Here is a 27573-nt window from a genome sequence, read left to right as displayed (position 1 = left end):
CATCCAACTGTTCAGTTGGCTTCGAGCATGTTCGAGTTTGACACCACTTTTGGATGAGACAAGCAGCGGTGTGCTGTGTGAGAGATGTTCGAGTAGGATTTGGCTGGTGGCCTTGCTGAAAAATAGCTTTAAAATAGCTAGATAAACAAAATGTGTTAGGGTATTAAATTAGATATACAGGAAATGGAAGGGTTTTTAATCAAAAATGGATAAAAGTAAGCAAATGTAGCAGAAATGTTTTATAGCTAAAAAAAAATTATTGTCACTAAATAATATTTTATAGCTCAATTTATCTATGGCTTGATGAAGCAGATGGATAAGATGCAAGAAACACTTACAAGACCATTAGGGATTTTCAGTGAGTACTTAAGAGGATGTCCTTGCTCAATATGTACCAATGGTTTTAGCTATAGCCATTTGGCCAGCACTGTCGCTAGCTCTGGTTTCCCGTTTCTGTGTTATCTCGCAGCCGCCCCGCCGTTCAGTTCTGCTTTCGACCTTGCGCCCGCTCTATCGTTGTTTTCATTTTACACTCAACGACGACGGTTGTTCGACTCCCGCGCGAACGACGACTGCTTCATCCTAGCGCAGCGCACATTTTTTTTAGAGAAAGACAGTTTTTGGTCTCTCGTGTTCAACGACGACGTCTTTTTTGCTGTTTGTTATAGTTGTTATTTATTGAAGTGTGACCGTGCTATATTGTTCTTGTTGAAGTTGTCTATTTTTTCACGTGTCTGCGTGTGAGTTATTGTGTTTTATGCGGTGCCAACTTACCTGAGAACCGAAACAGGAGCAAAAGCAGAGCAGCAGCCAAAAAGGATGAAAAAAACGGAGAAGGAAGGAAGGAAGGTGCTCAAATAACAAAGTCAAACAAACCCAACCTCTGCACGACCGACCCGGACCGCCCGGCCCGCCATTAGGCCGCAACGTCTCCACGCCCCAAAACAAATCCAAGCCTCAAAACCAAAGGCAACAGCAACAGTAACAGTAACAAAAAAAAAACGTAACAGTAACGAGGCAATTTTCGTTGGTGTCGCGCTGTTTCTCTGTGTATCATCATCCCATACTCGTGGGTCGTGTGTTGTTTTGCTCTCCGCCGCATGTGGAGTTACAGTTACACTTACGTTTACAGTTACAGTTACAGCCTCAAGTAGTTGTTGTTGTCCCCCCCCCATTCCACAAACATACTCTTGTTGTTGCTGTGTGACAATCGCCAAGGCAAATAAACGGTAATACGAGGAAGGAGTGAGAGAACGAGATTGTGAGAGCGAAAGCAGAGGCGTACATTGAGGGGAACTGCTCTGCTCCACTAAATGCATCCAAAAGCACGGGACGATTATGTCTCCACTTGATACCAAAAATAAACAAACAAAATCAATCAATTAATCAATCTGATTGAACAGATTGCTCCACGCCCACTCAACCCAAAACATACCTATACACACACGCACACGCACACAAACCCAAACACAAACTCACACTCACGAGCGCTCACACACGAGTCAACGCCCACACGTCCACACCCATTGATTGGAGTGGCGGTGGTGGGAGGAAGGAGAGAAGAGCAAGCAAGCAAGCAAAAAAAAAGGAGCCAACAAAGTGAGAGTGGGAGAGAGCAACAACAACAACAACAACAACAACAAGAATTGGAACAACAAGAACAAACATGTTCAATTCACTTGCTCTGATGCTCGCCTGCTGCGCACTTGCCGCCCTCTGTCTCGCCCACAAGGATGGAGGATCGACTGCAGATGGAACGGGAACAGCCACAGAACTGAGCTCATCCTCATCCCCATCCCCATCCTCATCATCATCATCATCTCCCTCCCCATCCGCATCGCCATCAATGCCGTTTGCGACGGGACCTGGGAGCAGCACCAGCAAGCAATTGAGCAGATGCCGTCAAAGCTGCTATCAGCAGGTAAGTCGCAGACGACAGACACCGAGAGAGCCTCGAAACTCAAACTCGGATCAGACTTTTTGGGCCGGGGAGATAAGACACCGATCCGATCCGATCCGATCCAAGCCAAAGCCGAAACATTTGATGGACAGTTGTATGCTCAACTGAGCAGCAGCAGCCGCATTGGCCAGGGGGCAGGGGAGAGGTAGGGGCAGGGGTAGGGCCTTCAAGGTTAGACATCGATGATGATGACAATGGTTCTTCGGCTCCGAAAGGTAAAGCGACGTAATTTTTTATGCCCTGCCCCGCTCTTGCTGTGCCTTTCTTTATCTTTGGGTTGACATCGCCCTGTCGCTCTGTCGTTTGTCGTTGTTGTCGCTGCTGCTGCTTCTGTTGCCGCTGCCGCTGCTGCTCAGGTAGCCACCGCTCAAAAGATGTCATCCGGGTGGTCGGCCAGTGTCATAGTGCTGCTAATAGAGATCGGCAGCGATCGGGGATTGAATTTGAATCGGCATAGAAAGAGAGAGGGGAGAGACAAAAGCCAAGCTTTTTCGAGAGCGACAAAGAGGTATTTCTTTTAGAGAGAGGCGAGCAAGAGTGACAGTTGGAACTGTTGGATGAATGTTCTGAAAGAGAAGCTGGAAGGAGCAGAGCACATACCTGGGTACAAAGGTGGAAGGAGCAAAGCAGCAGAACGTGAGGGGAAACAATGAAAGAGTTGAAATGGGAGTAAAAGCAGGAACAACATATGCGAGGGGAAATGGCTGCATGCCAGATGCAACACAAAGAAAAAAAAACTAAAGAAAAGTCAGAGTAAAAGAAATATTCACAAAGAAAAACACAAACAAATTAAAAACAAAAATCATAACCAAAACTCCTAATAGAAATAGCTTTAAAATGCGAAGCTCAAGTTTTGGAGTTGAACAAAAATTATGTTTTAAAGATATATGTTCGATATTCATAAACTATTAGAGAAACTTGATTCTTGGTCCCCTTTAATCCCCCTCTTTGTACAATTTATGTACAAATGTAACTGAAACCACATCGAAAAAAAGAAACAGAATTTTTGAATGCCCCAAAGGGGGGGGATTGAAATCAAGACGAAAAGATCTCGTTTGGAAAAGTTTTCCTCTCTATTGAAAGATTTCGAATTGTGATTGTCGTGTTATGGCGTGACTTCCTGGAACTGCGGATAAAAACCCCCAGAGAGCGCGTACCATGCCCTCCATTGTGCTGACACCTCAACGAAAATGTTAATAAATTTCAGTATCAAATGAAATCAACTCAAATTCAGAAATGTTCATATCAATTCCCGTACGGCCTGCAAGCGGTGCATAAATCAAGAGTCGTGTAAATATCATCTCCGATTTCCAAGTAAACCCGAGAGAGCCTCCCAGCTCGAGCGTTAAGGTGAGCTCTCGACCAATTGACATGAGGAGTGCATGAATCACTTGAGCAGGAAAGTGTTGTGGCATTTTCAAAGAAAATTCAATGAAATTTGAGAGGATGGCCGAACACAATGAACACTCTGGACTCGTAGAGTACCAGAATAGACAGAGCAGGGGAGTACAGAGGAGTGTTCTGTTGAGAAAATGGGAGCTTCCAAGTTGAACAGGGAAGTTCATGTAATTGAAACTCTGAATATAAATAATAATATGTATATGTATCTATAATTTAGATACAAGACAAACATTATTCTTGGTGTTGGGAAGCCCTCAGAAGCCGTGGGTAGGCTTTTTGAATTTTGGAGCAGTCTAAAAACCAAAAATAAGTTTATTAGCGAAACTGGAATTGTGCCGCATCATACACATGCCATATATGTTGTTTTTTTGCTCTCGAGTTCGAGTCCACCAATGTGCCGCGTCATGCGAGAGTGATGGGTGCAAATTAGAGCAAGGAATTTTGATCATCATCATCTTCAGCCGTACCATCATAATCATCATCATCATCATGAGCATTTGCCCTTTGAAGTCTATTCGTTGAAAGTCAAAAAGTTCTTAAGGGTTGAACGATGACAAAGCCCGTCGGTCTCGGTCTCGGACTCGGACTCGAGTCGAGCCGTGCGCGAAGCTAATTTCATGCCCAGTCGAAGGAATATACTGGAACTAATCCACCCATCCAGTCAGGCAGACAGAGCAGAGCCATACCATACCATCCATAGCATCCGAGGCATCCGTTCCATCCGTTCCATCCTTTATGAAGCCAACCCTTGATATCCCTGTAACCCCCGTCGAAAGCCGAATGCGTGGCTCAATCAGCGCCAAATTAACACCATGAAAGACTTTTCCGTCCCACCCACCAGTGGGTGGATAGTCTAGATGGGTGGCTGGGATATATGCACATGTGGGGGAGGTGGTTGTGGGAGACTCTAGCGATCTTGATGTGATATGCGAGGCACGTATTCTTTTGGCTGCTGCTGCTGCTTCTGCTGCTGGTGGTGGGAATCATCGAATATCTCCGTATGCGTACGTGTCTCATAAAAATTGCTTCTCCTCAAACAAAACAAAAAATAAGAGAAGTAGAGAAAAAGAAATGTGGAAAGAGAACGGGGGCAAAAATGAGTGAGTGACCCTCCCGTAAGTTTTTGTTTTTTTTTGTTTTGGGTAATTTATGTGGTCAGAGGAGGAGGAGGAGGGGGCACCGGCACTGGAACTATGGGTGTGAAAATGTCTGGGACAATTGCATGTAAAAGTTGTCGCTGCTGGCCTGCGTTTAATTTATATATGGCCCAAAACAGACGACACCCAGGGCCCAGGTAGAAGAAGTGGGAAAAGCGGCGGCGGCGGCAGAATGATTTGCCAGTTCAGCATTTTCATTGAGTCAAAGCCGTCTCTCATACCTCAATCTTCCCTCAGCCGTACCCTGGTTCATTCATTCTGGCATTCAGTCATTCATTCATTTGAACGCCTTATTGTTGTTACTTATCGCCCAAGTTGTTTCAGTCCGTCGTCTCCCTGCTATCCTCCTCCTCCTCCTCCTGCATCTTCAACTTTTGCGTCTCCTTCTTTTATTTATTTATTTTTTTTTTTGCAAAGAGAGGGCAAAAATTCAATTGAGCGGAAAATATGTTGTCTTTGCGATTTTCCTTTTCTGGAATTTGCCTCCTGCCCCTGCCCCTGCCCCTGCCCCTGCCACTGTCTTTCCCGTTCCCGTTTTTATCTGCCACAACTGCTGGGTTTTTCGACTGCCCTGCCCTGCTCTGCCCCGCCTCCTTATTGTGTAATGATGACAAAGTGCCGCCGCCCGTCGCCGCCGTCAATGTTGGGCCAAAAGGTGATGGCAGCCATTGTCCCCTGTCTGTCTCTCGGTGTGTGTGTGGAAGGATGTGAATCCTTAGAGATGGTCGTCTCCTTGATGGATGATCGCAGAATGCGTTTCAGGAAGTACTTAAAGGATTTCCACTGCTATGGGATTATCGCATAAGACAATCAATGGCAATTACTATCGTCAAATGTTTGAGGAAAGACTTTATGCAATGGGAATTGGAATTATTCTGAAAAGAGCACATTTATTGGGGCACTTTTTCTATTCTATATTTTAAATTATTTGAGGGGTATCTAAGGATTCGCATGGAATTTGTTTGATTTTCATAACTTGAAAGAGAAATGCCCAAAGGAAATCCTAAAAGAGTTTCAGTGAGGAAATTGATGGACAAAATTAATGAGTGTGTCCGTTCGCTTATGGTAAATTTGTACAGTAAATCAATGTCAGTCCCACAATGCGGACTGAATGTAGTGAAAATCTACAGTCCATGGAAAAACAACCCTGAGAAATCTATGGAAACCCTCAAGACATATGTGCCCATGCGAATATGTTAATTTGATTTAATTAAACGAAATATAGGGTGCATTTCTTTGTTGGAACTTTGGTACTTTCATTCTTATGCAGACATCTGCCCCGAGAGGAAGCTTTCTATTGTAGATTTGATGAAACGATCCAGTCACATCTGAGGTGTGTGTTGGGATCCAAAGGGGGCCTGAAATAAAAGATATATTATTAAATGAAATATTTTCGAAAGGTCCCCAAAAATGATTTTACATTTACTTAAAAAACTTTGTATTTTCGCGTTTAAAATTGATTAAAAATAATTAGAATGGTTTTATAAAATTTGTATTGGAGTATTTAAACCATTTAAAAGGATGCAAGGAATTATTCATTCAAGATTCTGGGTGTCCATAAAAAATACTGAGTGGCCCATAAAAAACAGCTGATTTTGTTACTTGCAAAGCAGTAAAATATTATTGCTCTTCAAATAGATAGAAATTGTACTCAAAACTCTTTAAAAAAACTCGTGAGTCCTTTCACTTATGAGACAATTTGTACAGCGAATCAAATTTGATTCAAGCGAGGCCTCCAGGAACTCCAGGGGTTGTTCATCGTCAATGAATCATTTAGTCAGTGCAACGAATTAAGTTGAAAAGTCAGGGCAAAAGATTGCACAAAATCCCCATGATGCCCATAAAGGCAATAAACATATATCAAGATGAAAAACAAAGATCAATGATGGGTTTTTTATTCGTTGGGGGATGGGGGGGGGGGGGGGGGGGGGGGGGGGGGGGGGGGGTTATTTAACCCTCGCACACGCAGACAGACAGCAGCGGACAGGGGGAGGACTGGACAGCAAAATGACATTGAATACACAAGGAGTTTAGATTTTTTAATATTGTAAAATTTCGGGGCAATAACAATTTGTCACGCAACCATCTCTAATCGTTTTTCTGTCGCAGTTTTTGCCATTCAATTGTGTGTCTGTCCGTCTGTCTGTCTGTCCCTCCATTCTGCCTGCTCATTCATAAAGACAGGACACGAATAGATATAGAAACAGAAATGGGAATCAGAGAAAGAGAAAGAGAGAGCGTCCCCTCCCGCTGTTCTGTTCAGCTGCGTTCTGTTTTGTCCTGTGCGTAAGGCGACAGTTGACAAAGGCTAAGCAGGCAGTCCAGTTTTGATCCCGATCTGTTCCGTGCCGTTTCGTGCCGTTCCGTCTTCCATCCTTATCCATTTGCCATGGCAATCCCCCTCATTATCCTCATTGCCAGGAGCGTGAAATTTTCAATTCTCCACAGGCCAACGTTTGTGGTCATTTATATATATCCTTTTACGTACATAGACTTTTAGATTTCTTTTTGCCTGCCTGCCTGCCTGCCTGTCTGTCTGTCTGACTGCCGGCTTTGCCTTTTATTACAAGTTACAAATTTGCGTCTATTGTTGAGGAGAAGCAAAGGACAGGACAGGCAGGACAGGCAGGACTCAGGACTATGGCTGTGAGGCAGGAACCAAGTCAAGGGATAGGACAAAACGAGATGAGGAGGATGACTCCTTGTTGTGTTTGTCCTCGCTGGCAGACCGCCTCGGGTCCTGTGCCTGATTACTTTTTCTTCTCGTAGCTTACTTAAAATTCGATTAGGCCACGCCCACTAACTAACTTTCGTCTCCTCTCTCTTCCCTTTACAGTTTTCGAGGGACTGGCATTATTGTACGGATTCCACTGATTGCAGAAATGTAAGTATCTACGCTCCCCCCCACCGCCCACCATCGCCACTCTACGCCTCTGGCATGTGACAGCCTCCTAACGATGTCATTAACCCATTAATGCTGGCTCTTGATAATCTTCCACTTGGAGAATGTCACATTTTTGTTTTTTGTATGTGTGTGTTTTATGGTTTTGATGGATGTGGGATAGATGTCTAATATTTTTTATGAATCCTAAAATGAAAGATAAAAGAGGGATGTGTAGTGCTGGTAATTCCACTGCAAGCTACTGCAAAAATAAAGTCAAAAAGTGATAGAAATTAAATGAACTTAAAACAGTTTTACATATTTATTTAACGAAATTTTGAAGGTATTTTCTTGCTTGAAATTGTTGAACTTTAATTAAATTCCGAAATCCCGTTTCGGGCCATACAATGGCTATACCTCAGGATATCCCAAGCAAAGCATGACCAATAAAATTGTTTCAAACCAAGAAAGAAAATGCGACTGTCCAGAGGGCCATAATGGGTTAAAACCGGGGGCAGGAGAATGAAAGATGAGCAGAATTTCATTGCCTACCTGAGGGCGCGCGACATAATTACAAACCCTAATTGACAAATAGCTAACTTTCCACTGTTTTTCCTCCGTTTTTGTCCCTCCCATCCAACCATCCATTACGCTTGCTGCCGTGCCGCGCCGTGCCGTGCCTTGCCTCGGGCCGCCACAGTGCTGGGAAAACTGTCAAAAGCAATTGTCGCCCTTCGAGCTGAGGATACACAGGGCCCAGCGACAGGGAGCACTCGTGCTCACCGACATTGGCTGGGACGAGATGATAGCCAATGCCTCGCGCCAGTGCCTGATCACCTGGGAGGTGTCTGGGGGCGGTCTGATAGGCAATCTTCTGACGGACACCTCTCGTGCCGAGCTCTCCCTGTGGCCGGACACGGTCTACAATATACAGGTCACGTGTAAGCATAAGGTGAGTCGTCGTCCCCCCTCCGTTGCAGCTCTGAGTGATCACTAATCCGTGGAACTCGGTATTTGTTTGCCATTTTCCGCAGCTTACTGGCATGATGCGACGCTCGAAGAAGCTCAATGTGGACACGCGCCAGTTGGTGGGCACCACCACAGAGAGCAACACCTCCACAACAACAACAACGGAGCGTGGACAGCCAAAGATGCATGCCCATCTGCATCCCACGGACCGGGTGTACATCATCAGTGCTTTGCCAACAACGAGCCAACTGAGTGGCGTTGTCTATCCGGCCTTTGGGGCGTTGGCCTTTTTCCTGTCGCTGTTGGTGATGTTCCTGTTTTTGCGTCCGCAGCGCAAGCGTTTCCTTCTAGATGCAGATGCCACGGAAGCGGACACGGCCACGCTGATCGGTGGACATCGGAGTTCGTCGAGGAATTCGCTGGACTCCTCGACGCTGCATGTCTAAAGCCGAGGACGACGAGGAGTGCCGAAAATTGACAACTTGTAGTCGTATATAGAATTATATGTCTGACTATGTGATATTCTGCACACACACACATAAAAACCCCCGCAAAACCTGTAAATACAACACTGCTATAGGCCCCCAAGCATTATCTCATGCATTTAATTATATCAAAACCAGATCCAGATACAAATCAAGAGATCGAAAGTCAAGCAAAGTGCTCGCTCAATTAAGTTTAAGTTTTACCTTTTACCGTTTACCACTTACCACTTACCTTTCTTAGATCCTAATGCCAAAATCAAGCGCAAGTCATACGAGTATATAGTATATGCTGCTAATATATAGAGTACATCGTTCATGCATTCAAAGAAAAAGAAAAAGAGGAAAACATAGCTATATATACAGATACCATACATTATATGCCATATACTATACATATACCATATACCTATATATACACTTACATACATATATCATATATCATAGTTATACAGCAGATACAGATACGGAATATACAACTATATTATACATATATACATATATATATACTAGTACTATAATGATAGTCCTAGGGGCCGATGGCCAACCACTACATACACCAAACTAAAATGCAACAAATTGCTACAAATTTTTGTCAATCGTCGTATCTCTCTCGCTTGCAAAATAACAAATAATTTGTTAATTAACTTAAGCAAACAAAAATTATAAAAATCACATTAAAAAACTAAAGAATTTTTTTTCTACATTTTTGTCTTAAAAAAAAAAACAAAAAACAAAAAGAATCCAAACCTAAAATCAAAAAAAACGAAATATTTTTCAAAATTTTTAAATGTTTATACCTAGACGAAAACAAACACTCAATTGAATTAAAAAAAAAAACAAAACAAATTGTAACAACAAAGTAAACTATTAATTAACTGACTTACACTGTACTTGAGAGCATAAGCAAAGAGAACGGAGAAGGCGTTAGAGCAGCCACTAACTAAACTAAACTAATCACTAAACTAAATGATTAATCAAAGGTCTAAAGCAAAGAGAGAGAGAGAGAGAGAAGAGAGAAAGCTTCGCTACGCAAAATGCCTGTACATATTTAAGCCCTAATTTATTTATATTTAATTGTTATTAATTTATTCTTTTTATTGCCCCTAAAAACACCCCCTAAAAGCCCTTTAAGGTAATGATCTCTGGTGAATCCTGTTTGGAATAATACCCCTTAAATTTTTCTCATAATGAAATCATTGACTCTACTATTTGAATCTGAGCGGAAGAAGGTCTAGGCTAGTTTACTGGGCCTTTCAAGATCCCTTAGGTGTGGTATCAAAAGATAGAGTCCACAATTTTCCCACAAATTCTGTTTGAAATCTTCATAGTTTATTTCAAAAACACCAGTATTCTAATTAAAACTTAAATAAAGCTGGAATTTGGAGTGTGTTTCGGTTTCTTGATCAAAATTTCGTTTATGCTCCCAACCAAAGGGAAGATTTCCTATCCAACTGGAAGTTACTTTGACTAAAAATGAAATGAAATTTCAGCTCAGCCCAACTCAAAATGGTTGATAAGTAATTATACATACTCGTGCATACATACTATATATTATATATATACTCGTACTGAAGTAAAGAGAGGCACCGCCTAGGAAAACTAAAGAAGAAAGCCGCTCCCATCTCCAAGGCGTTTTCCAAACTGGAAACCCAGTTGTCCTTCAAGAAACCATGCTATAAGCTATCTGCTATCCCCCCTACATATTGGAACAGCGGTGGACACGTGCAAGCGTCTGCTGTGCCACAAACAACATACATCTCGTGTGCATGATGCAGCGACTGCCCACCGCTGCATTTAGAATACAAGTTTGTTGAGTCTGAGCACCCATTGCCATAGAAATATGACTCATTTTCTAGTTATAACTTTTAGTTTTAGCCTTAGCTTGTATTGTAGTTAAACCAATGCATTCTGTCAAGGAGCGAAATCTCTTCCAGGTTCCCATGTTTTTTTTTCACAAGAATTTAAGACTAATTCGAAATGCCAATAATATTTTTAGATATATACCAATGTAGAAGAAAACAGTTGAATAATGGAAGGACGCGAAACCCTTCTAACCGAGGAAAATTTATCCCTTATTTGTTTATTATGTAAATACAATTTGATTTGTTATTGCAGCTCATTTTTGGCTACTTTTATTTGTTACTACGGGTTGGCATGGGAATACTACACCCTTGTTGGTGGGGGGGGGGGGGGGGGTAAAGGGCAGGGGAAGAAATTGGAATAATCAGAAAAACTAAGTCATCGATTTTCATGCCCCCCCCTTGTGGCCCACTCTTTGGTTCTCCGGGAGTCGTCCCTTTTGTCCGCCACTTATCATATAAATTAGAGTTGGGATATGCAAATGCATTCAAGACAAAAAAGGGGGGATGATTCCTACAAGGGATTGAACGAGCGGCTGGGGCAATGGCAGGGGATGTCGTGTCGATTATGAGAAACTTCTTTGAATAGATGAAATGGAAAAATTCCTTGGCAAGAGGGAACGACCAGGCTGACGGGGATGGGATGGGATGGGATGGGAGTGGGGTGGAGTGGAGTGGCGCGGCCCCGGAAAAGTATTCTCTTAAGAATTTCCGATTAAACTTTTTTCGTTTTCTTCATTTTCCGGCAACTCTCTCCACCTCACCCTTCAGCTGCTGTGCCCTTTCATAAATTTTTACGAAAACTTTTTCGTTTTTCTTTCATTATGTTTCTATATTATTATTTTTTTTTTTTTCTGTTTGGTTCCAAAAATTATTTAAATATTTTTTCAATTCAATTTGGCTTTTTTTTTTTTGGGGGATTAGCTGAGGGCCGAACGGGTTTTGGGTCCACCTCAGATGGATTTGGCGGCCACTTGGCTGCCATTAGCCCAAGCTTCAATCTGGCCCCATTCCACCTCTGGCCACTTGGCCCTTGCAACAACAGCATTCATCCAACCATCAATCCATCCCACACACACACACACCCGTCCCCTTTCAGCTGTTGTTCGCTGAGGCCACTTCAGGCCGCTTCAGCTCTCGTTGTTGGTCCATGTTCTCCGTCGTCCCATTCCACATTCTCAAGCACTTTTTATAAACCAAATTAAATTTATATGCCCCTACAGCCATCACCCGTCTGCCCCTGCCACCGGCCCTCGTCGGCCTCGTCCCTCGTCCCCACCCTATCCCAGTGTCCCATCCCTGCTGTCCCACCCTGTCCTCTCGGTTTTGTGGGGCAAGCCAATCCCAGGCTCTCGACGCTGTCAACTGCCAATTAGCTGAGCATTTTTCAACATTTTAAATTGTCTTCCCAGAGAGTGCGTGCGCGGGGGGGGGGGGGGCGCCCCCCTGCACCCGCTCTCTGGCTGCAGCACCCAGAAGAGATCAGGAGGGTGGTGGTTGTGGAGGAGAATGGGAATTAGGAGTGGATTGGGGGTATGCGATTGGTGCATTGCCTTCACTTGAGTGAGACGTCCGAGCGATTTTGCTTTTATAACCCCAATACCCATTAGGGGCAAGGGCATAAACGATGGACGAAACAAATCAAACTAGACAGACCCTTGAAATACCCTATAATGAATGAATACGAATATCGGGATTCAATAAAATCTTTATACACATGGCTGTACTGTTTTTTAAATCTATTTATGATCCATTAGATCGAAAGGGTTGGGCTTAAGAGGGTTTTTATAGAGAGAAGTCTTACGATTTTAGCACTACCTTCGCCTATATATCCCACAGCTTCCACCCCTTGGAATCGATTTCCTTTCCATACCCTTCGTTCCTTCCGAGCCTTTCCCACCCATCCAATAGAATGTGACTTCCAATCATGGTATTCCAAGAGATATCTTCTAGATCTAGATCTTCCAATCGTGTCTTCCAAAACTAAACTGATATTTGCTCAATTCCAGGGTAATCTCTGGTACGTTTATCGCGCCTTTAGGGGGGCTGGCATTCTTATAAGTTTGTTTTCGTTTTTTTATGCCTCTCCCTGGGATTTCCCCACCTTCTCCTACCAATACCCCTCCCCCCGCCAACCCTCCGCCGCCTTCTGTTTGTTTTAGTTGCTTTTGTTGGCTGTCAGTTGTGCAGCGCGTGCTTCATTTATCAAAAAGCAATTACAATGTTATTTCGATAAAGATGCTCCAATGCTCCCAATGGACACGCCCCCACACCCACACAAAGGCACAAAAAAACACACAAAGATAGAGAGGTGGGAGGCGAAAAGGAGAGAGATGGCTGAATGAAAGAGAAAAGAGTGGGGTAGAGTGAGAGTGAGAGGGTCGGTCGCCCACCTGCCAAATCATTTGCCAAATTCCAAAAAGCCCGTATGTCCCCCTCCCCCCCACCAGTCCCAGTCCCAGTCCCATCCATGCCCCTGGCTTTTTGATTTTTATTTTGTAATATAAATTATTAAAAACAACAACCAAAAAAAAAAAGCGTAAAAAAAGCAAAAGAAAACAAAAGAGAAGAACAAATTAAACAAAATAAAATATATAGAGTACCTCCAAAAAAAAAAAAAACATATTGTATTACAACAAAATGAATAAGAGGTTGGAAACGGAGAAGGAAAAAAAAAGGAATAAGATATGGAAACCGAGAAGAAAGAAAAGGAATAAGAAGTGCCCAGAGGATGGAGCAAAAGAGGAAAATATGAACAAAAAACAACAAAAATTATTAATTCTAAGTAGACAAAAGAAGAGCGAGAATATGGAGATGGAAATGTAGCAGACGAAGAAGTTGGAGGTGGAGATGGAAGAAGAGTAAGAAGCAGATGAAGCGACAAACAAAATAAAATTAGACTACGACTAAAAGGCAAAACGAGAGAAGATAACTTTGGCCCCCCCATAAAACTGGTGGGGCAGCTGGAGTGGGGCATGGGGCATGGGGAGCATGAAAAGCGAGCATGTGTTTGTGCCATAAAAGGTTTCTCATTACATTCTCAATATAGTACCCTTGCACGAGAGATGGAGCAAGGGCGAGAGACACAGAGGGTAGAGAGGGTATCACGACTTTGAACAGATGTTTGCCCTGCAGCGAATGATAGAATTTACGATCCTAGAAATTACACACATGCATATGTATATGCACATCTGCTTGATGAGATTATTAAATCAAAAACAGGTCCATTTTTGTATCTGAAACTTTTGCACAGACACAGTCCAGTATTTTTGAGGAAAATACCGACCAAACATAAGAGATTTCAGATTGTGACTCTGGCAGATTTCATAGCTCAAACAAATCAGATCATTATCGCAGTTCAAAAGTATGTTTTTAGAAGATATACTAACCAGCTTTCATTATCGTTGACATTTGGTTCTATGGATATCCAAGGGTATCTTAATCTTCGTCGCTGTCGATGTCCTTATTATTCTTGTTGTTCTTTCTGTAGCCACTGCTGCTGCCGTTGTTGTTTTTTTGTGTCGTTTTTGGCCAAGGGTCGTCGCATCGTTGCACAAAATTACTTTTTTCCTCCCAGAGTGCCAGGAGGCGCAAACAAGGGGGGGGGGAGTGGGCAAGTGGGAGTGAGGAGGCCCAGGGAATACAACAGCAGAGGCCACAGCAACAGCAGCAGCATCAGAAGCAGCATCAGAAGCAGCAGCCCGAAGGGCGATTGATGTACCGTACCATGGAGAGCAGTCATGCGGGGGCGTAGTGCCACGGGGGTTAACAGCAGGCAGCAGGCAGCAGGCAGCAGGCGGCAGGCGGCCTCGACTTGCAGCACAAAATTCATATCAATATTGAAACAAATTTTCCACAAATATCAAAAGATTAGAGCAACTTTTCAATTAAGAAATGGAAACTAATCTCAATCATTCTATAACAGCCCACCCCTTCGGGGCAGGCCCCGCACCGAGTCAAGTATTTTCACTACGCCCTTGACAGCAGCTGCTGAGGGAGGGGGCGGGGGGGAAGTGGCAGTGGCAGTGGCAGCCGTGGCATAGATATACATAGATGCTGATGCTGTTTATAGCCAAAGCCAACACAAGCCCGGATGCAGGGCAGCAGGGTGAGTGGATACAGGAGCACCACTGACAGTCATCGAACCGGGTTGCAAGCCAACACGTTCGAAGCGAACTTGTGCCGAGGCGGCCGTCGTCGTGGTCGTGGTCGAGTTGGATGCAAAGGATAAAAGCGTATCCATATCCATATCCCTCAATGCGTCGGCGCCTCTACACGTTGTCCCGCCTCGCCCCACACACACACAGAGAGAGAGAGAGAGAGAGACAAAGGGCAGGAAACGAGCTGCTGAGAACAAGGACGAGCTGCTACTGCTGTTTGGGCGTCGCATCTCTGTTTTGGCGTGGCACAATTCGCGGGTTCCGCTGTTCACATTTAACCTTACCAAAGGTTACCCCATACACCCACAAAATGAGAGAGTGGGAGCGGGCCCGATGAGGGCCGATGAGCCGTCGTGCTCTCGCCGGCCCCAAAAAAATCCTAGACACAGCTGTGGCCCGCTAGTCCTGCAATTGACAGCCGTGAGACATCCCGATATCCAGCGATGATTTCCATTATTCGCATTTTGTTACACTTTCCTGCTGCTGCTGCTGCTGCTGTGTGGGGATTTGGCCAAGGATTAGGATTACGATTACGTCTGTCGGGGGTACGGCAGGGTACGATGACGGTGGGACTTCCAAGTATTTATTCGTCTATCTTAGTGACTGACAGCCCGAGCGACTTGTGGCAGTGATTTACACGCCAGCCGCCACGTGGGACCATGGCTTTCCCTTTTTTCATAGTCTACTTTCCGGGGGCCGTTACTCAGAAGGATAGACAGAGAGAGAGAGAGCGTGGAGTAATCGGATCGCTTGTATGCGATTACTGGAGTGTATTCAGCATGCGATGGAATATTATGCTTGAAAGGAAGCCCAAAATAAAGATGAAACAAGTAAGAACGTTTTACTAGTAGCATAAAAATCAATTATTGTTACTCAAGATAGAAAAAGCATTCTTGATTTTTAGTACAATGTAGCCAATTTGAGTCACAAATCTTAAAAATTCTGTAAACCACAGGGTGTGCATTCATACATATGCATATCTATCGAGCATATCCAACCGAGGACAAGAGATCCTGTGTCGTCTTGTAAGATTATTCTCAGTTTAATATATTCTACCAGCTGCGTATTTTCTGCTCTTATGGGCCTTGTTTTGTCTCCTTTATTTGGTGTCTGTTATTCTGGTCCCTCGCCTATTTTATTGCTGTGGACCCAGTGGACCAAAAAACGATAGTAAAACGTAACTATCATAGAATGTTTGTTCGTAAACGGACTTACCAACGATACAAGTCCGAGCGAGCGATATGTGAAGTCTCGCTAAATGCTCGCAGACGGACTCAGAAAAGAGCATTTAGCGGGCAAAAGCCAAGCGACGACCGAACGCTCTGTCGCTGTGAGCCGTAGCTACGGCCGCGACTTTACATTTATACCCGATACTCAGTCAGTATGGCTCTCCTCCGCCAAAGCGTGCACACATTGCACGACGAAGAGTGTGTGTGAGAGAAGGAGTAAGCGCGTGGACGGCGTTTCCTAGCCACTACAAATTGATTTCTTCCTTTTGGTTATAATAATGACTTCACACCAAACACACGAGAGCAACATTCGTCCTATGCCGTGCGGCATCATATAAGGAGCCTATCCAATTTGACTATGAATATTTAATATATTAAATAATTTATAGGAGTTTGTTGATAACGAGTTGATACAGTCATGTCGGTATAGTGTCTTTATCTATTGAAAATAGTCGCTATGTTATGAAGAGCTTCTCAGGAATATGACGAATCAAACCAATCAATCGAACCAAGGTTCTATAGTAACAAAATATACAAATGTACATAGATGGCTGTGTGTCATAATCTCTGCCTAATTGCCTTTAGTTTTTAAGATATAGTTTTATTAGGTGTGTAATCTTCAAAGTTTTATTAACTTTAGCGCGCTTTCTTACTGGATCTTAATTTTGGCTTGCCACACGGGCAGCCCCATGTACGAAGTGCTTAAGAATTTATTAGGTGAAATTACTGCCAGGAGGTACTTCGAGCCAAGTGATTCCCATAGCTTTTGAGCGTCAAATGGCAGCATTCACCCACGACCTGAATTTTGTTAGTGCATACCTGGGCATTCTCTTTTCCACTAGTTTGTACGTGTCTCTGACGCCATCTGTCAAAGAGTAATTCTCGAAGCAAAAAAGGCATTTAGCTCCACTGAATTCTCACTGAATTTCCAGTATCAGTCGTTGATACCGACCAGAAGATAGTCTGGGGCTGTCGTGTCCTTCGATAAAACAAAATCGTTTTGTTTATTTCGACTCAAAAGGTTGATTGAATATATATATACTATATATGTGTTATATATATATATAAAAAATGATAATAATACAAAAATAATAATATATTGTACAATATGTTAATGTTATTATTATTTCTCTCTCTCTCATACAGCTGCATAATTCATTTATAATCATAATAATAATAGTAATAATAGTTAATGGATTTTCTTTGCTTTCCGATGCCCCCGATCATGCCCATCCCCTCCCATTCTCATTCCACAGCTCGCCTCCAGCCAGCCAAACTATTCAGTTATATGTATATATATATACATATATATATATATATAGTTATATGTATATATATATATACACATATATATATATATATGTAGGTTTAAGTGTTTTGTGTGTATATTTATTAAAGATAGTATCTAGTTTTTCCACAGTGCTTTTCTGGTTTCTTTCCTTCCTTTCTCCGTTTCAGCTCCTTTTATCGACTTTAAGTACGTGCTCACAGGAAATAACAATATACATATTTGTTTTTTGTGTGTACATGAATGTATATATCAGAGGCCTTATCCACTCGATGGATGCGCTGCTCCTGCTGGGGCTGGGGCTGAAGCTGAAACTCTTTCCCTGCAAGAACCTGATCTTCCGCTGTTCCTTTTCGACATTGTTCTATCAAAAAAAAAAAACAACAAAAACCATTTGGGGGCACAATTGCATTATAAATAGAATTAACAAAGTGCTTCTATGGATTCTTTATCAAATGGCCATTCAACATTTCATTTCATACCGCGTCTCGTTCCCATTTTCATTTCATTTAAAATGCTAAGCTTTTTCCCTTAAATGCCTTTTGCTACACAATTTCCGATACGTCTCTTCTTGTTGTCTGTCTGTTTTATGCTTTTTAATACAATTTCTCTTTAGTCGCCTGTTTACTTTAGTTTCTGGGGGGCTATTTATAAGGTTTGACTTTTATTGTCTTATAAATTAAAACTGAAAGTTGTCTTTTAAACACACACAAAAAACAAATTACACACGATACAGAATGCTCAAACACAAGAAAATAGGACAAGTTATTGGACAAAGAATGTGTGTGTTTTTTAAAATCTGACAAGAAATCTATGTAGTACAGTATATATATAAATAAATTAGCAAACAAATACGAAAGGGCTGGCCCGTTTTTGCTTGGGCGCTGGACTGGAGACAAAACAGTCTGGCAACGCTGGGCGCCAATCCGAAATCTAGTTTCGATTGTGTTTGTGTGTGTTAACTTAATTTACAATAAATGTGTGACAACCACAGTGTGTGTGTGTGTGTTAGCTTTTAGAATTGTTGCTCGTTTTTCCATAATTTCCTGCTGCTTCTGTTTCTGTTCTGTTCCTTCTTCTCTTTTGAGTTTTTCCGTTTCTTTGCGTTTGTTTTCCTTTTCTTTTTAGATATATTAGGCTAATTTTGCTTTAATACAAGTTACACTCTTTTATTCCGCTGTTCCTGGCTGCTGCTCTGGAAAGCCGCTGACCTCCGTCTGCTCCACGAGCTGCTGGCCATCGAGCGCATACTGAATACGTAAACGCATACGCAATACCGACTGGAAATTAGATTAAAGACAGTTAAATTATAGAGATAGCTCTTGGAGAACCGTGGAGACTCACATTTGATGTGGCCACAACGCGCATTTCCTGCGTGATAACACCGCCCGGCGGCAGCAGGTTACCCGAGGGCGTCAGCATTTGCAGCTGGAAACTCTTTTGAACGGCCGCCTGTTAACCAAAAAGAGAACGACTGAGTCAGAGAAAGAGACAGGGAGAGGGAGAGGAGGAGGAGGAGGAGGCATCGATCGTACCTTTAGCAAATATTGCTCTAATGTATTGTCTGAGCCGTTTGTGGTCGTCATATAGATCCGCATGCAATCATTGCCCGTAACCGGCACCAGTTGCACCAACAAACCGTTCTTGTCCAGCGCCGTCAGCTTGGGTCCCTGCGGTGGCTATCAAAAAAACAATTAATTAGCATTACAAATACGGTCAAAACTAAGAATATATAGGCACCACTGTCACATTGTTGGAGGCTGCTGTGGGATTTAGATCGCCCAGCAGACTGCTGCCATTGCCATCCGCTGCTGCTGCTGCTGGTGGTGCTGCGGCGGCGGCGGAAACAATACCCAGCATGCTGGCCACCAGATCATTGCCATTTATGGGTATGCTGCCAGAGCCATCAAGACCCCCAAAGCCACCCAGATCCAGGCCGCCCAGCATGGTATTCATGTTGGCCGCACTCGTATGGTGTTGATCCAGCATGATACCGCCCGCACCTGGCGCCGTCGCTGTGACAGTCGCAGGCGCCGTCATATCCAGGTCAAGTAAATCCAACAGATCCTGGTTATTGGACACGGCCACGCCAATGTCATTGGCATTCCGCGAGTTCTTTTTATGCACGGCATTGGACAGATCGGTGGCTGCCACCAGATCACTGGCGCCCGCCGACAGATCTGTGCTGCCCAATAGATCCAGCAGAATGTTCTGAAAGAAGAGAATATAATGGTTAAGAGATGGAATAGATGGAGGATAGATGGCATCCTTTACCGTATTGTCACCCAGCATATTCATATTGCTTTCGATAAGTGAATGTCCGACACCAACGTTGCCCCCTCCCTCCACACCATTCTCGATGACATCTGGACTGTTGTCATCGAAAGAGCCGCCGCTCTCGCCATTCTGCGAGCTTATGCGACTGATCTGCATGGCCGGCATCTTTTCGAGCAGCGCCGGACGCAGATGCTTATAGTGGCCAAAGAGTTGTGTGAATTCCACGCCTCGCTGCTGCAGATCCACATTGAGATGGCTGCCAAACGAGGTGATCAGAGCTTGGACTTCCCTAAGGACAGGCAAAGGATTAGAGAGGAGATCGTTGGGGACTAGAGGGCTACTTACTCCACGCATTGCTGCAGACGCGTGCTTAGCTTGGCTAGGGAGACCAGGGCATATTGCTTGCTTGTGGTCGAAACTTGAGCAGAGGTTAAAAACTTATGATACATGGCGATCAGATCGCTCTCAGAGGGACGTTCAAACTCTGAAAAAAAGACAAAGCAATTTGATAAATTAAATTCCAGCACAATCTACTGCTAATCATTCGAGATATCCACTCACCATCCTCATTTGAGCCATACATGAAGAGATCCCCGTACTCGCCTATGGCCCAGACGGCAACCTGCAACAATGGCTGCTTATCCTCGCAATGGTTTGCCACCTGCAGCGATTCCCAGAAACGATTCGTGATGTATGTCTGCTCCAACACAGGGCTGCTGGAGACCAGCTGTATAGTAGAGGATACCACATCGTCGCGCACATAATTCCCAGCGGCAATCAGGACACTCAGCTGTGTGTCCAAATGCCAGCGCGTATTGGGCGAATAGCGTTCGGCGGCCAAGATCATGCCAGAACTGCATTGAGCCTTAAACTCCGCATCGGCCTTCTCGAGGAACAGTAACAGCTCCTTGGTCATTGTACGTATATTTTGTGCATTGATCAGGGCAAACGACAATTCCATTGCCCGGCGACGAATGGACACATCGGGATCCTTGAGACACTCCAATATGGTGGTGCGATGCCGTTGCACAGCCGACGTGTCCGCATGGACAGTGCGGAGCAGCGTATTCAGTGCCACGTAGCGTATGTTCTTGTCCGAATTGAGTAGGAATCGTCCCAGTATATTCACAGCCAGGACACGTAGGCCACCCTCCGAGCTGCCCAAAGAGAGACATATAAGTATTTTGGAATCCATTAAAAGCAGCAAGCCTCACCGTATATCCATTATGGAGAGCACTGTCTCATAGAGTATGGTGTTGCCCACATTTTTGCTCGTCTCCGTGTTGGTCGCCACCTGTGCCAGTATATCGTTCATCGCCTCCGAAGCATCCGGATCATTGTGGCCCAATATGCGCAGCAAGCGCAGTATCTTCACCTGCAGGAACGGATCGCTCACACCGCTCACATCGTGCTCTGGCGAATAGCCGCCCAGAATAAGATTCTTCAGTATGCGCACTAGATTCGGGACGATCTGTTTGTGTAGAACGTATTAGTTTTCGGGGTTCAAAAGCGGTACACGCTATTCGACGGGAGAAATGCGGAAAGTACTCATACTAGTGTGTCTTTTTAAGAGTGTGCAAGAGCGAGAGCGTGTCTGGTGTGGTGTGGTGTGTGTGCGTGGGTCTTTGTAGGGTGCTTAAGGGAAAACAGAGAGGTGCAAACCAAACGGAGAGACCTCAAACCTTTCGGAGGTCCAAAAAAAACTCTATGTACAGGGGGTACGGGTACAGGTGTTGGTGGGGAGAGAGAGAGAGATTCCTACCAAACAACAAAAAATAGTAGATCTACAAAAAAACTGCTAAAAAGTGGAATTCTATTACATATGTATACGTCTTTTAATCGCTTAGAAATTACTTGTTTCGGAATATCAATCGTCCTTATTATACGTTCTGCTGGCAAAACGCGGACTGTGCGTGAAAGGATTACTGCCAAAATCACGATCAAAGAAAGCAGCGGTGGGGCTTTCTCAGGGATTCTCTTTTGCAGCATTCGCTTGTGCGTCTCGAGTCGAGCATCAATGTGCCACGCTCAAATAGACCCTTCGCAATGCCGTGTTCAAATATACTGTTGGCAAGGCTCGACTCGAAAGCACCTTGGCAATGCCACACTCAAACAGACGGATGGCAATGCCAGACGGATAAACCCTGCACGTGATACTGTCCGTAAGTCCGATCGCAGCCACAAAGCAGTACAAAGCATGAGTGATAATCGTTTCAAGCGTAATTAAATTTTGTTTCACATTTACCGCGACATTTATCAAGACATATACATAGGCAACAGACAAAAACTGGTTGAAAAAATATAGTTATAGGCGTATGTATAGAGAGAGACACATAGAGAGAGAGAGAGAGGGAGGCGTTTTATATAGGAATATTTCTAGTAGGCACAAACGATCATACCTCTCGATTTCCGCTATCCTGGCAAGCAAATTACAACAAATTTCATTTTGTGTTTGCGCGGTATTCGATCAAAAACAAACAAGCATTAAAATTGTAAGTATACAGGTTGTTTGATTCAAAAAACACAAGATCCGGGAACAGAAAAAAGGAATGTTTGTGTGTAATTTTGCAAATTAAAGAATAAAGATATATAGATATGGGGAGGGGCGATATATAGGGTTAGAGCTTGGCTTTATACAACTACAGCTATAAGGCCGCGCGACGGGCCACAAAACGATTCGACGCCAGCCCGTTTAGGGTGTTTATTTTCGAGCGCCACAAAAACAATTAATAAATTAAACAAAAGAGGGAAAAGAATATGACAAAAAACATAATACGAGTCATATGGAAGGTACCACGAGCAGCAGCTGCAGCATTAGTAGTAGTAGTAGTAGTATTAGGAGTAGGAGTAGTAGATGTAGCCTCTGCTGTGGGTCGGGCGGGGACACACGTTATTCCTGGGGCACACCTGGGGCTTACCTTCTTGAAGTGCATTAGCGTGTCGGAGCTGTTCTCGCACATTTCCGTGATGAGCGTTACGCCAGTGATCAAAATTCCTGCAAAACAGGGGGAGGGGGGATGGTTAGCATTGAGGATACGGGATATGTTTTGTTTGGGGACTTCACCATGATTCTTCTCGCTGAGCAGTGAACGCGTCGCCGGCAGGAATATCTCCATCAGCTCGGGCACCCGACGAATCACACGAAAGGCGCACAGCGTTGCCTTCTTTCGGATGTACGTATTCGGGGATTTCATCAGACGCTCCACTTCGCTGGCCAAATCTCGTGCCATCTCTGGCGAGGCAATGGCACCCAATGTGCACAGCGCCAGGCCGACCACAAACTGTGTCGAGCTGTTCAAGTCACTGAAAGATAAGTGGATTAAAATTGGGTTCGAATGTTTCAGAACTTCTGGAATTACTTCTTCAAACAATTCGTGATCAGCAGGTGTACATCTTGCCGCTCATCTAGCAGCAGCATGGCCCCCAGATAACCGATTCGCTTGTCTGTAAATCGCGTGCTGGCCGTCAGCTTAAGGCACTCCAGTTGTCCAAAGTGAGCCGGATAGCCGAGCATGTGTATGTACAGCAGCTTGGCAATGTTGCGACAGCTGCAAGTCCACAACGAAAGCAGTTATTAGCCGGTATGCAATTATGTATCATACTATATGTGAGGGGCAGACCTACCGCCAGACAGAGTCCTCTTCCCGGAATGTGCTCCGTATGTAGGCGCACTCTTTGTTGACAACGGCACGCTCCTCGGCCGCAGTGCGGGCGGCGCGAATCTGTCGGATGAGATCGCGCAGGCGTGTGGGCGTGGGCATTCTGACTGTGTGTGCGTGTGGGAGGTTGGATGATCAAGATAATTAATCGAATGCACTCCTCGTCCTCGTACTCGTACTCGTTCTCTTCACTTACCTCTCTCAACCGCCTCTGTAAATGCCTGCCGTATGGTGGCCATATTGAAGGCTGGATTGAATCTGTTTTTGGGGCGACAGAGGGATAGAGAATGGGATGTTAGAGAGAGGAGTAAGAGGTAACTGAAGCCGGTTGTGTAGGCCTACCCATGCTCGGAATTCATTGTGGAGGCAAAAACGTTGAATCACTTTTGGAGCTTTTTGCAGCAGCTTGCCTGCTCTGTTGGACCCCGCTGCACTTTCTGCTGACGCTGGCAGGCGCTCTCTTTTGATGTTGTTTGTTGTTGTTTCTTTGCTTTTGCTGTTTTTGCTGCTTTTGCCGGCCTACGCGTTTATGTACGCGTTATTGTCTGCTGGACTGTGTGGGCGGCCGTTTGGGCGTGTCGGCGAGGAGGCTGCGGCCGCGACAGCAACAATACAAAACAGTTTTTATATGCAGATCTTCACGCGACTCACACAACAGTACAGACATATGTCCATGCATACACAAGAAACAGCCGGCCGCTATTCCGTTATACTTTTGTTTCGCTCTCTTTGCTCTTCTGCTATAATGGGCAGCACACTCTGGTTACTCACTCGCTCGCTCGATCTTCTTCGCTCTTCACCCGTGTTACTAATCTACTGGAAAAGACCACTGGGTAAATGAGTGCGAGCAGTAGCAATTACTGCTGACGGCAGTAGATCAACGGTTGTTATGAAACTGGACATCTCTCATACGCGCGCGGGTGCGTGTGCTTCTCTCTGTGTTCGTGTGTGTGTTCGCTCAAACAAATGTACACATGATCTGGCCAAGGCAAAACAAGCAACATGAAATAGTAGTACTACCCTTCCCTCGATCTAGGGCTATCAGGTGTTAGCTCGGTTAAGAAGACACAATAGTCGAACGGACGGGGGGAATGCAAATTGATTAAGTGATTAATGCCTGAAACCGCACTTGAAGCATTGACACCAATACGCACGCACACTGTCGCACACAGGGGAAAAACACTTGCATATGCACTAAACTTAATTCCAATTGGAATGCTCGGAAAACCGCACACAGAACACAAAGGATGTACAAAATGTGGAACTAAACACAGAGATCTGTGCTTTTAATGGTTATCACTCGACTCGATCTACTTTTTGTCAAAACTAATGAATGGCCAGAAACCCATACAAATGGCCAAAACAGCTGCCGTCATCGATAGCAACACCAACATAAATATATCGATTGACAGAGAAATTAATAAGGCAGAATAACTAAAGGCAGATTTGTATACTATATGCGAATAGTTAACGAATTTTAACACGTATTGTTTGAGTAGACTTTGAGTTTTCTCTTGTTTTCTTTCCGTTTTTCCCTTGCTAATTTATGCCGTTCATTGGAAAGCCAACACACAGATACAACCACCACACATGCACACGCACACATGCATTCAGGCCCTATGGCTTAGCGTATGCTCCTTTTTAGAGAAGAAAATCCGTCACTTTTGTCGGTTGAATGCATTTAAGCTACTATTTAACACTTTGGAAACTATGTGCGCTCTTATTGGCTAAGCGTCATTCTGTTTCATTTAGTGTTAGGTTAACCACCTGCCCTCCGCCTCCGCGTCGACCAACTTCCAATGCGAAATTTTACAACGCGACAAAAAATTTCAACACAAGGGGACACGACACACTGGTGGCTTTTTATTGGCTGGAATGATTTCAATTTAGCGACAACTAGGTGGGCTACGCTCAACACATGTTCTCACTGCATTAGTTTATGCTATATTTTAATTTTAATGCCACAAAATCAACGTAACAAGTAAAAAAAATGTTCGTAGAGAATATGTTGATGATGAGCGCAACAGTAGTAGTGAGAGCGAGTGAGAGGGCAATATTTACAAGCAGCGCCAAAATACACTATCGCATTGATCCAAAAATACCCTAATTGGTTGAACCTAAACTCGAATGCATTCTAATTATACCTCGATATTAATGAAATAGAGTGAAATTAATATTTAAATTGCAGGCCAAGAGCATTAAATTCCGAGTGACTCAACGTTTTGCTCAACAATATACCAATATATACCAAAATATATCCATGAGCGCGAAGAATGTGCATACGGTCACACTGATCACCCATAACGTAATTTTTGAAAATCTAACATCATTTCCGAATATCCCTGTTCTTACCTGCGATTGTTTTCCGGTGGCAGCACGCTCCAATCCTGCTCATAATAGGGATACATGACTCGGCGTGCTCTGAGATCTGATTCTTTCGGGGGAGTAGCAGTAGTTGTTGGGGGTCTGGGATTGGGAGTAGCAGGCAGGAAGCATTAACTAACTTGCACACACAACACAACCCACGTACTTATAAACTGTCGCCGCACACTCTGTGCTCCAGTGACACTGGAATAATGATAAGCACGCCCTACTACAGTGCTCCACATAGGCGCACACACTGTCCGTGTTATCTAATGTACATTAACAGGTAATTCCGTACGCTCTTTTCTTTTATATATATAGGTATATTGATATATGAGTAAGTATATTCTGATGCTCTTGCTCTTTATTCGGTTGCTGCTCGTGTTAGCCACAGAGTCAGTGAAGGTTTAAGGCACTACTAGTTTAGGGGGATATCATTTCATTATTTTGTTGGGAAATCTAACGTTGTAAACGGAATGAAAAAAAACGGACTGGCCCGACCCGATGAAACTCCTGCAGAAGACTGAAATGGACTGCCTCATGGGGATTGGGCCCAGCATGAGCCTGGGCCCCAGCCCCCCTCCGTGACTGCAAGTGTTTGCAGTATTATATTGGTGGCACAGTCCGATAGAGGTGAAAACTACACACACTTATCTATTGGGAGCTGATAACACCACGCCGTGAGAACATATAACAATCTGCGTTGGGTGTTTTTTTTCTTTCTCTTTTGGATAAGCAAAGTCGTCATTGACAACCACCATTGAGGGACTGGAACATACACATACGTCTGGACACAGCGAGCGCGGAAGATAAAGCATTCAAAGCAGGGGCAGACTAGCGCTTGGGTTTTTGGAGCATTTATAACAAAATTATCTACAGCGCAGTTGGCCCCACACCACACCGCATTACACCACACACTATCCCGCCTACACGTAACCTCTGTACTTTTGGCCTTAAATATTAGAATATACATACGTTAATGCTATAACTATCTAAGGCTGCTGCCCGGCTATTGCAGCCGGCGTGTTTCGTTGCATCGTTCAATCGTTCTCTCGCGGCGGCCGTACTAAAGCATGCCGCTTGGTGGCCTCCACTAGCCATTTGATGCCCTCGTCCACACCCTCACCGGTTAGTGCTGAGACGGGTATGGTGAGGCAGTCACGGCGACCGATTAGGGCCCCCGCCTGCTGGAAGACTGGCTTAATCTCGCGCACTCCCATCACATCGGGCAGATCCTGCTTGTTAGCCAGTATGAGCAGTGGCACACCCGAGAGCAGCTCATTCTTTATCATTTTATCTGTTTGTGAGAGGGGGATCATATTTGGAAACGGATATTTAGATCGGATCTATGGACATACCAAAAATGACCTTTGACTCGTCCATGCGTTCCCGGTCATTCGAGTCTATCACATAGATGACGCCGTGCGACTCTTGATAGTATTTGTCCCACAGCGATTGCAGCTCTTGCTGGCCGCCCAGGTCCCAGAAGTTCAGACGGACAGACGCAACATCGATGGTGCCGATGTTAAGGCCAACTGTCGTTGTGATTTTCGTTGGATTGAGGCCCTTGTAGTTCTTTGTGAACTTGGTTTTGGCCGCCTCCAGGTACGTCTGTTGCATAGAAGAAGTTCATTTTGTAGGGAGAGTTTTGCAGACGTGTCTGTCGTTCTGTTTATGACGGCTGAGTGACATACCGTTTTGCCAGCATTGTCCAGGCCGAGGATCACAACACAGTACTCATCCTTTTGTGTGAAGTATTTGTAGAAGCCGTGTAGGAGTGTGTACATGGTAAATTTTTCTATTTATTTATTGTTGTTGACTTTGATTTTGTTGTCTCTGTCGTCACAGCTGCCTGCCTCTGTCGATAGTATCGATTAAATTGTT

At 44.2% G+C, this 27573-nt stretch overlaps 3 protein-coding genes across 10 annotated transcripts; 1 reads left to right on the top strand and 2 right to left on the bottom strand.

Moving 5' to 3' along the window:
* The first annotated feature begins 478 nt into the window (after positions 1–478).
* Positions 479–9179, top strand: LOC108163914 (transmembrane protein fend). Its single transcript, XM_017299445.1, has 4 exons — positions 479–1921; positions 7355–7402; positions 8100–8351; positions 8434–9179. Exons 1-4 carry the CDS (start codon positions 1667–1669, stop codon positions 8812–8814), a joined length of 936 nt encoding a protein of 311 aa, XP_017154934.1. The 5' UTR covers positions 479–1666; the 3' UTR covers positions 8815–9179.
* An 8551-nt stretch (positions 9180–17730) lies between these two features.
* Positions 17731–25761, bottom strand: LOC108157735 (AP-1 complex subunit gamma-1). 7 transcript variants are annotated; one of them, XM_033391118.1, is made up of 16 exons: positions 25093–25365; positions 23668–24138; positions 23522–23583; positions 23291–23432; positions 23026–23214; positions 22731–22969; positions 22585–22661; positions 22066–22083; positions 20881–21137; positions 20228–20823; positions 20012–20150; positions 19664–19955; positions 19130–19600; positions 18925–19068; positions 18734–18841; positions 17731–18669 (listed from the first exon to the last, which is right to left on the bottom strand). In XM_033391118.1, the coding sequence occupies exons 2-16, from the start codon at positions 23682–23684 to the stop codon at positions 18559–18561; spliced, it is 2862 nt and encodes a 953-aa protein (XP_033247009.1). In that variant the 5' UTR covers positions 23685–24138; positions 25093–25365; the 3' UTR covers positions 17731–18558. The 7 variants fall into 7 exon arrangements, with proteins under 7 accessions (XP_033247009.1, XP_033247046.1, XP_033247072.1 ...); XM_033391155.1 differs by having other exon boundaries at positions 23668–24065; XM_033391088.1 differs by having other exon boundaries at positions 17957–18669; positions 23668–24141; positions 25093–25344.
* On the bottom strand, positions 25702–27567 carry LOC108157753 (ADP-ribosylation factor-related protein 1). 2 transcript variants are annotated; one of them, XR_004472448.1, is made up of 4 exons: positions 27384–27567; positions 27048–27300; positions 26665–26986; positions 25702–25791 (listed from the first exon to the last, which is right to left on the bottom strand). XR_004472448.1 is itself a non-coding variant. In XM_017289937.2 (3 exons), the coding sequence occupies exons 1-3, from the start codon at positions 27474–27476 to the stop codon at positions 26730–26732; spliced, it is 603 nt and encodes a 200-aa protein (XP_017145426.1). In that variant the 5' UTR covers positions 27477–27567; the 3' UTR covers positions 26022–26729. The 2 variants fall into 2 exon arrangements, 1 of the variants encoding a protein (XP_017145426.1); XM_017289937.2 differs by lacking the exon at positions 25702–25791 and having other exon boundaries at positions 26022–26986.
* Positions 27568–27573: the final 6 nt, after the last annotated feature.

This window comes from Drosophila miranda, chromosome XL (genome assembly GCF_003369915.1).
Source record: "Drosophila miranda strain MSH22 chromosome XL, D.miranda_PacBio2.1, whole genome shotgun sequence".
NCBI lineage: Eukaryota > Metazoa > Arthropoda > Insecta > Diptera > Drosophilidae > Drosophila > Drosophila miranda.
Note: the sequence above shows the minus strand (reverse complement) of the source record. Positions and strands in the feature narration are given on the sequence as shown.

What these genes read in the sequence shown, in the direction of transcription:
- LOC108163914 (XM_017299445.1), top strand. Translation starts at nt 1,667, where the DNA reads ATGTTCAATTCACTTGCTCTGATGCTCGCCTGCTGCGCACTTGCCGCC. An exon ending in GTCAAAGCTGCTATCAGCAG is followed by an intron (nt 1,922 to 7,354) that starts GTAAGTCGCAGA and finishes TTCCCTTTACAG; the next exon opens with TTTTCGAGGGACTGGCATTA. An exon ending in AGGTCACGTGTAAGCATAAG is followed by an intron (nt 8,352 to 8,433) that starts GTGAGTCGTCGT and finishes CATTTTCCGCAG; the next exon opens with CTTACTGGCATGATGCGACG.
- LOC108157735 (XM_017289914.2), bottom strand. Translation starts at nt 25,733, where the DNA reads ATGTATCCCTATTATGAGCAGGATTGGAGCGTGCTGCCACCGGAAAAC. An exon ending in GCTCAGCGAGAAGAATCATG is followed by an intron (nt 22,662 to 22,730) that starts GTGAAGTCCCCA and finishes CCTGTTTTGCAG; the next exon opens with GAATTTTGATCACTGGCGTA. An exon ending in CTCTCCATAATGGATATACG is followed by an intron (nt 20,824 to 20,880) that starts GTGAGGCTTGCT and finishes CTCTTTGGGCAG; the next exon opens with CTCGGAGGGTGGCCTACGTG.
- LOC108157753 (XM_017289937.2), bottom strand. Translation starts at nt 27,476, where the DNA reads ATGTACACACTCCTACACGGCTTCTACAAATACTTCACACAAAAGGAT. An exon ending in TGGACAATGCTGGCAAAACG is followed by an intron (nt 27,301 to 27,383) that starts GTATGTCACTCA and finishes TCTATGCAACAG; the next exon opens with ACGTACCTGGAGGCGGCCAA. An exon ending in CGAGTCAAAGGTCATTTTTG is followed by an intron (nt 26,987 to 27,047) that starts GTATGTCCATAG and finishes TCTCACAAACAG; the next exon opens with ATAAAATGATAAAGAATGAG.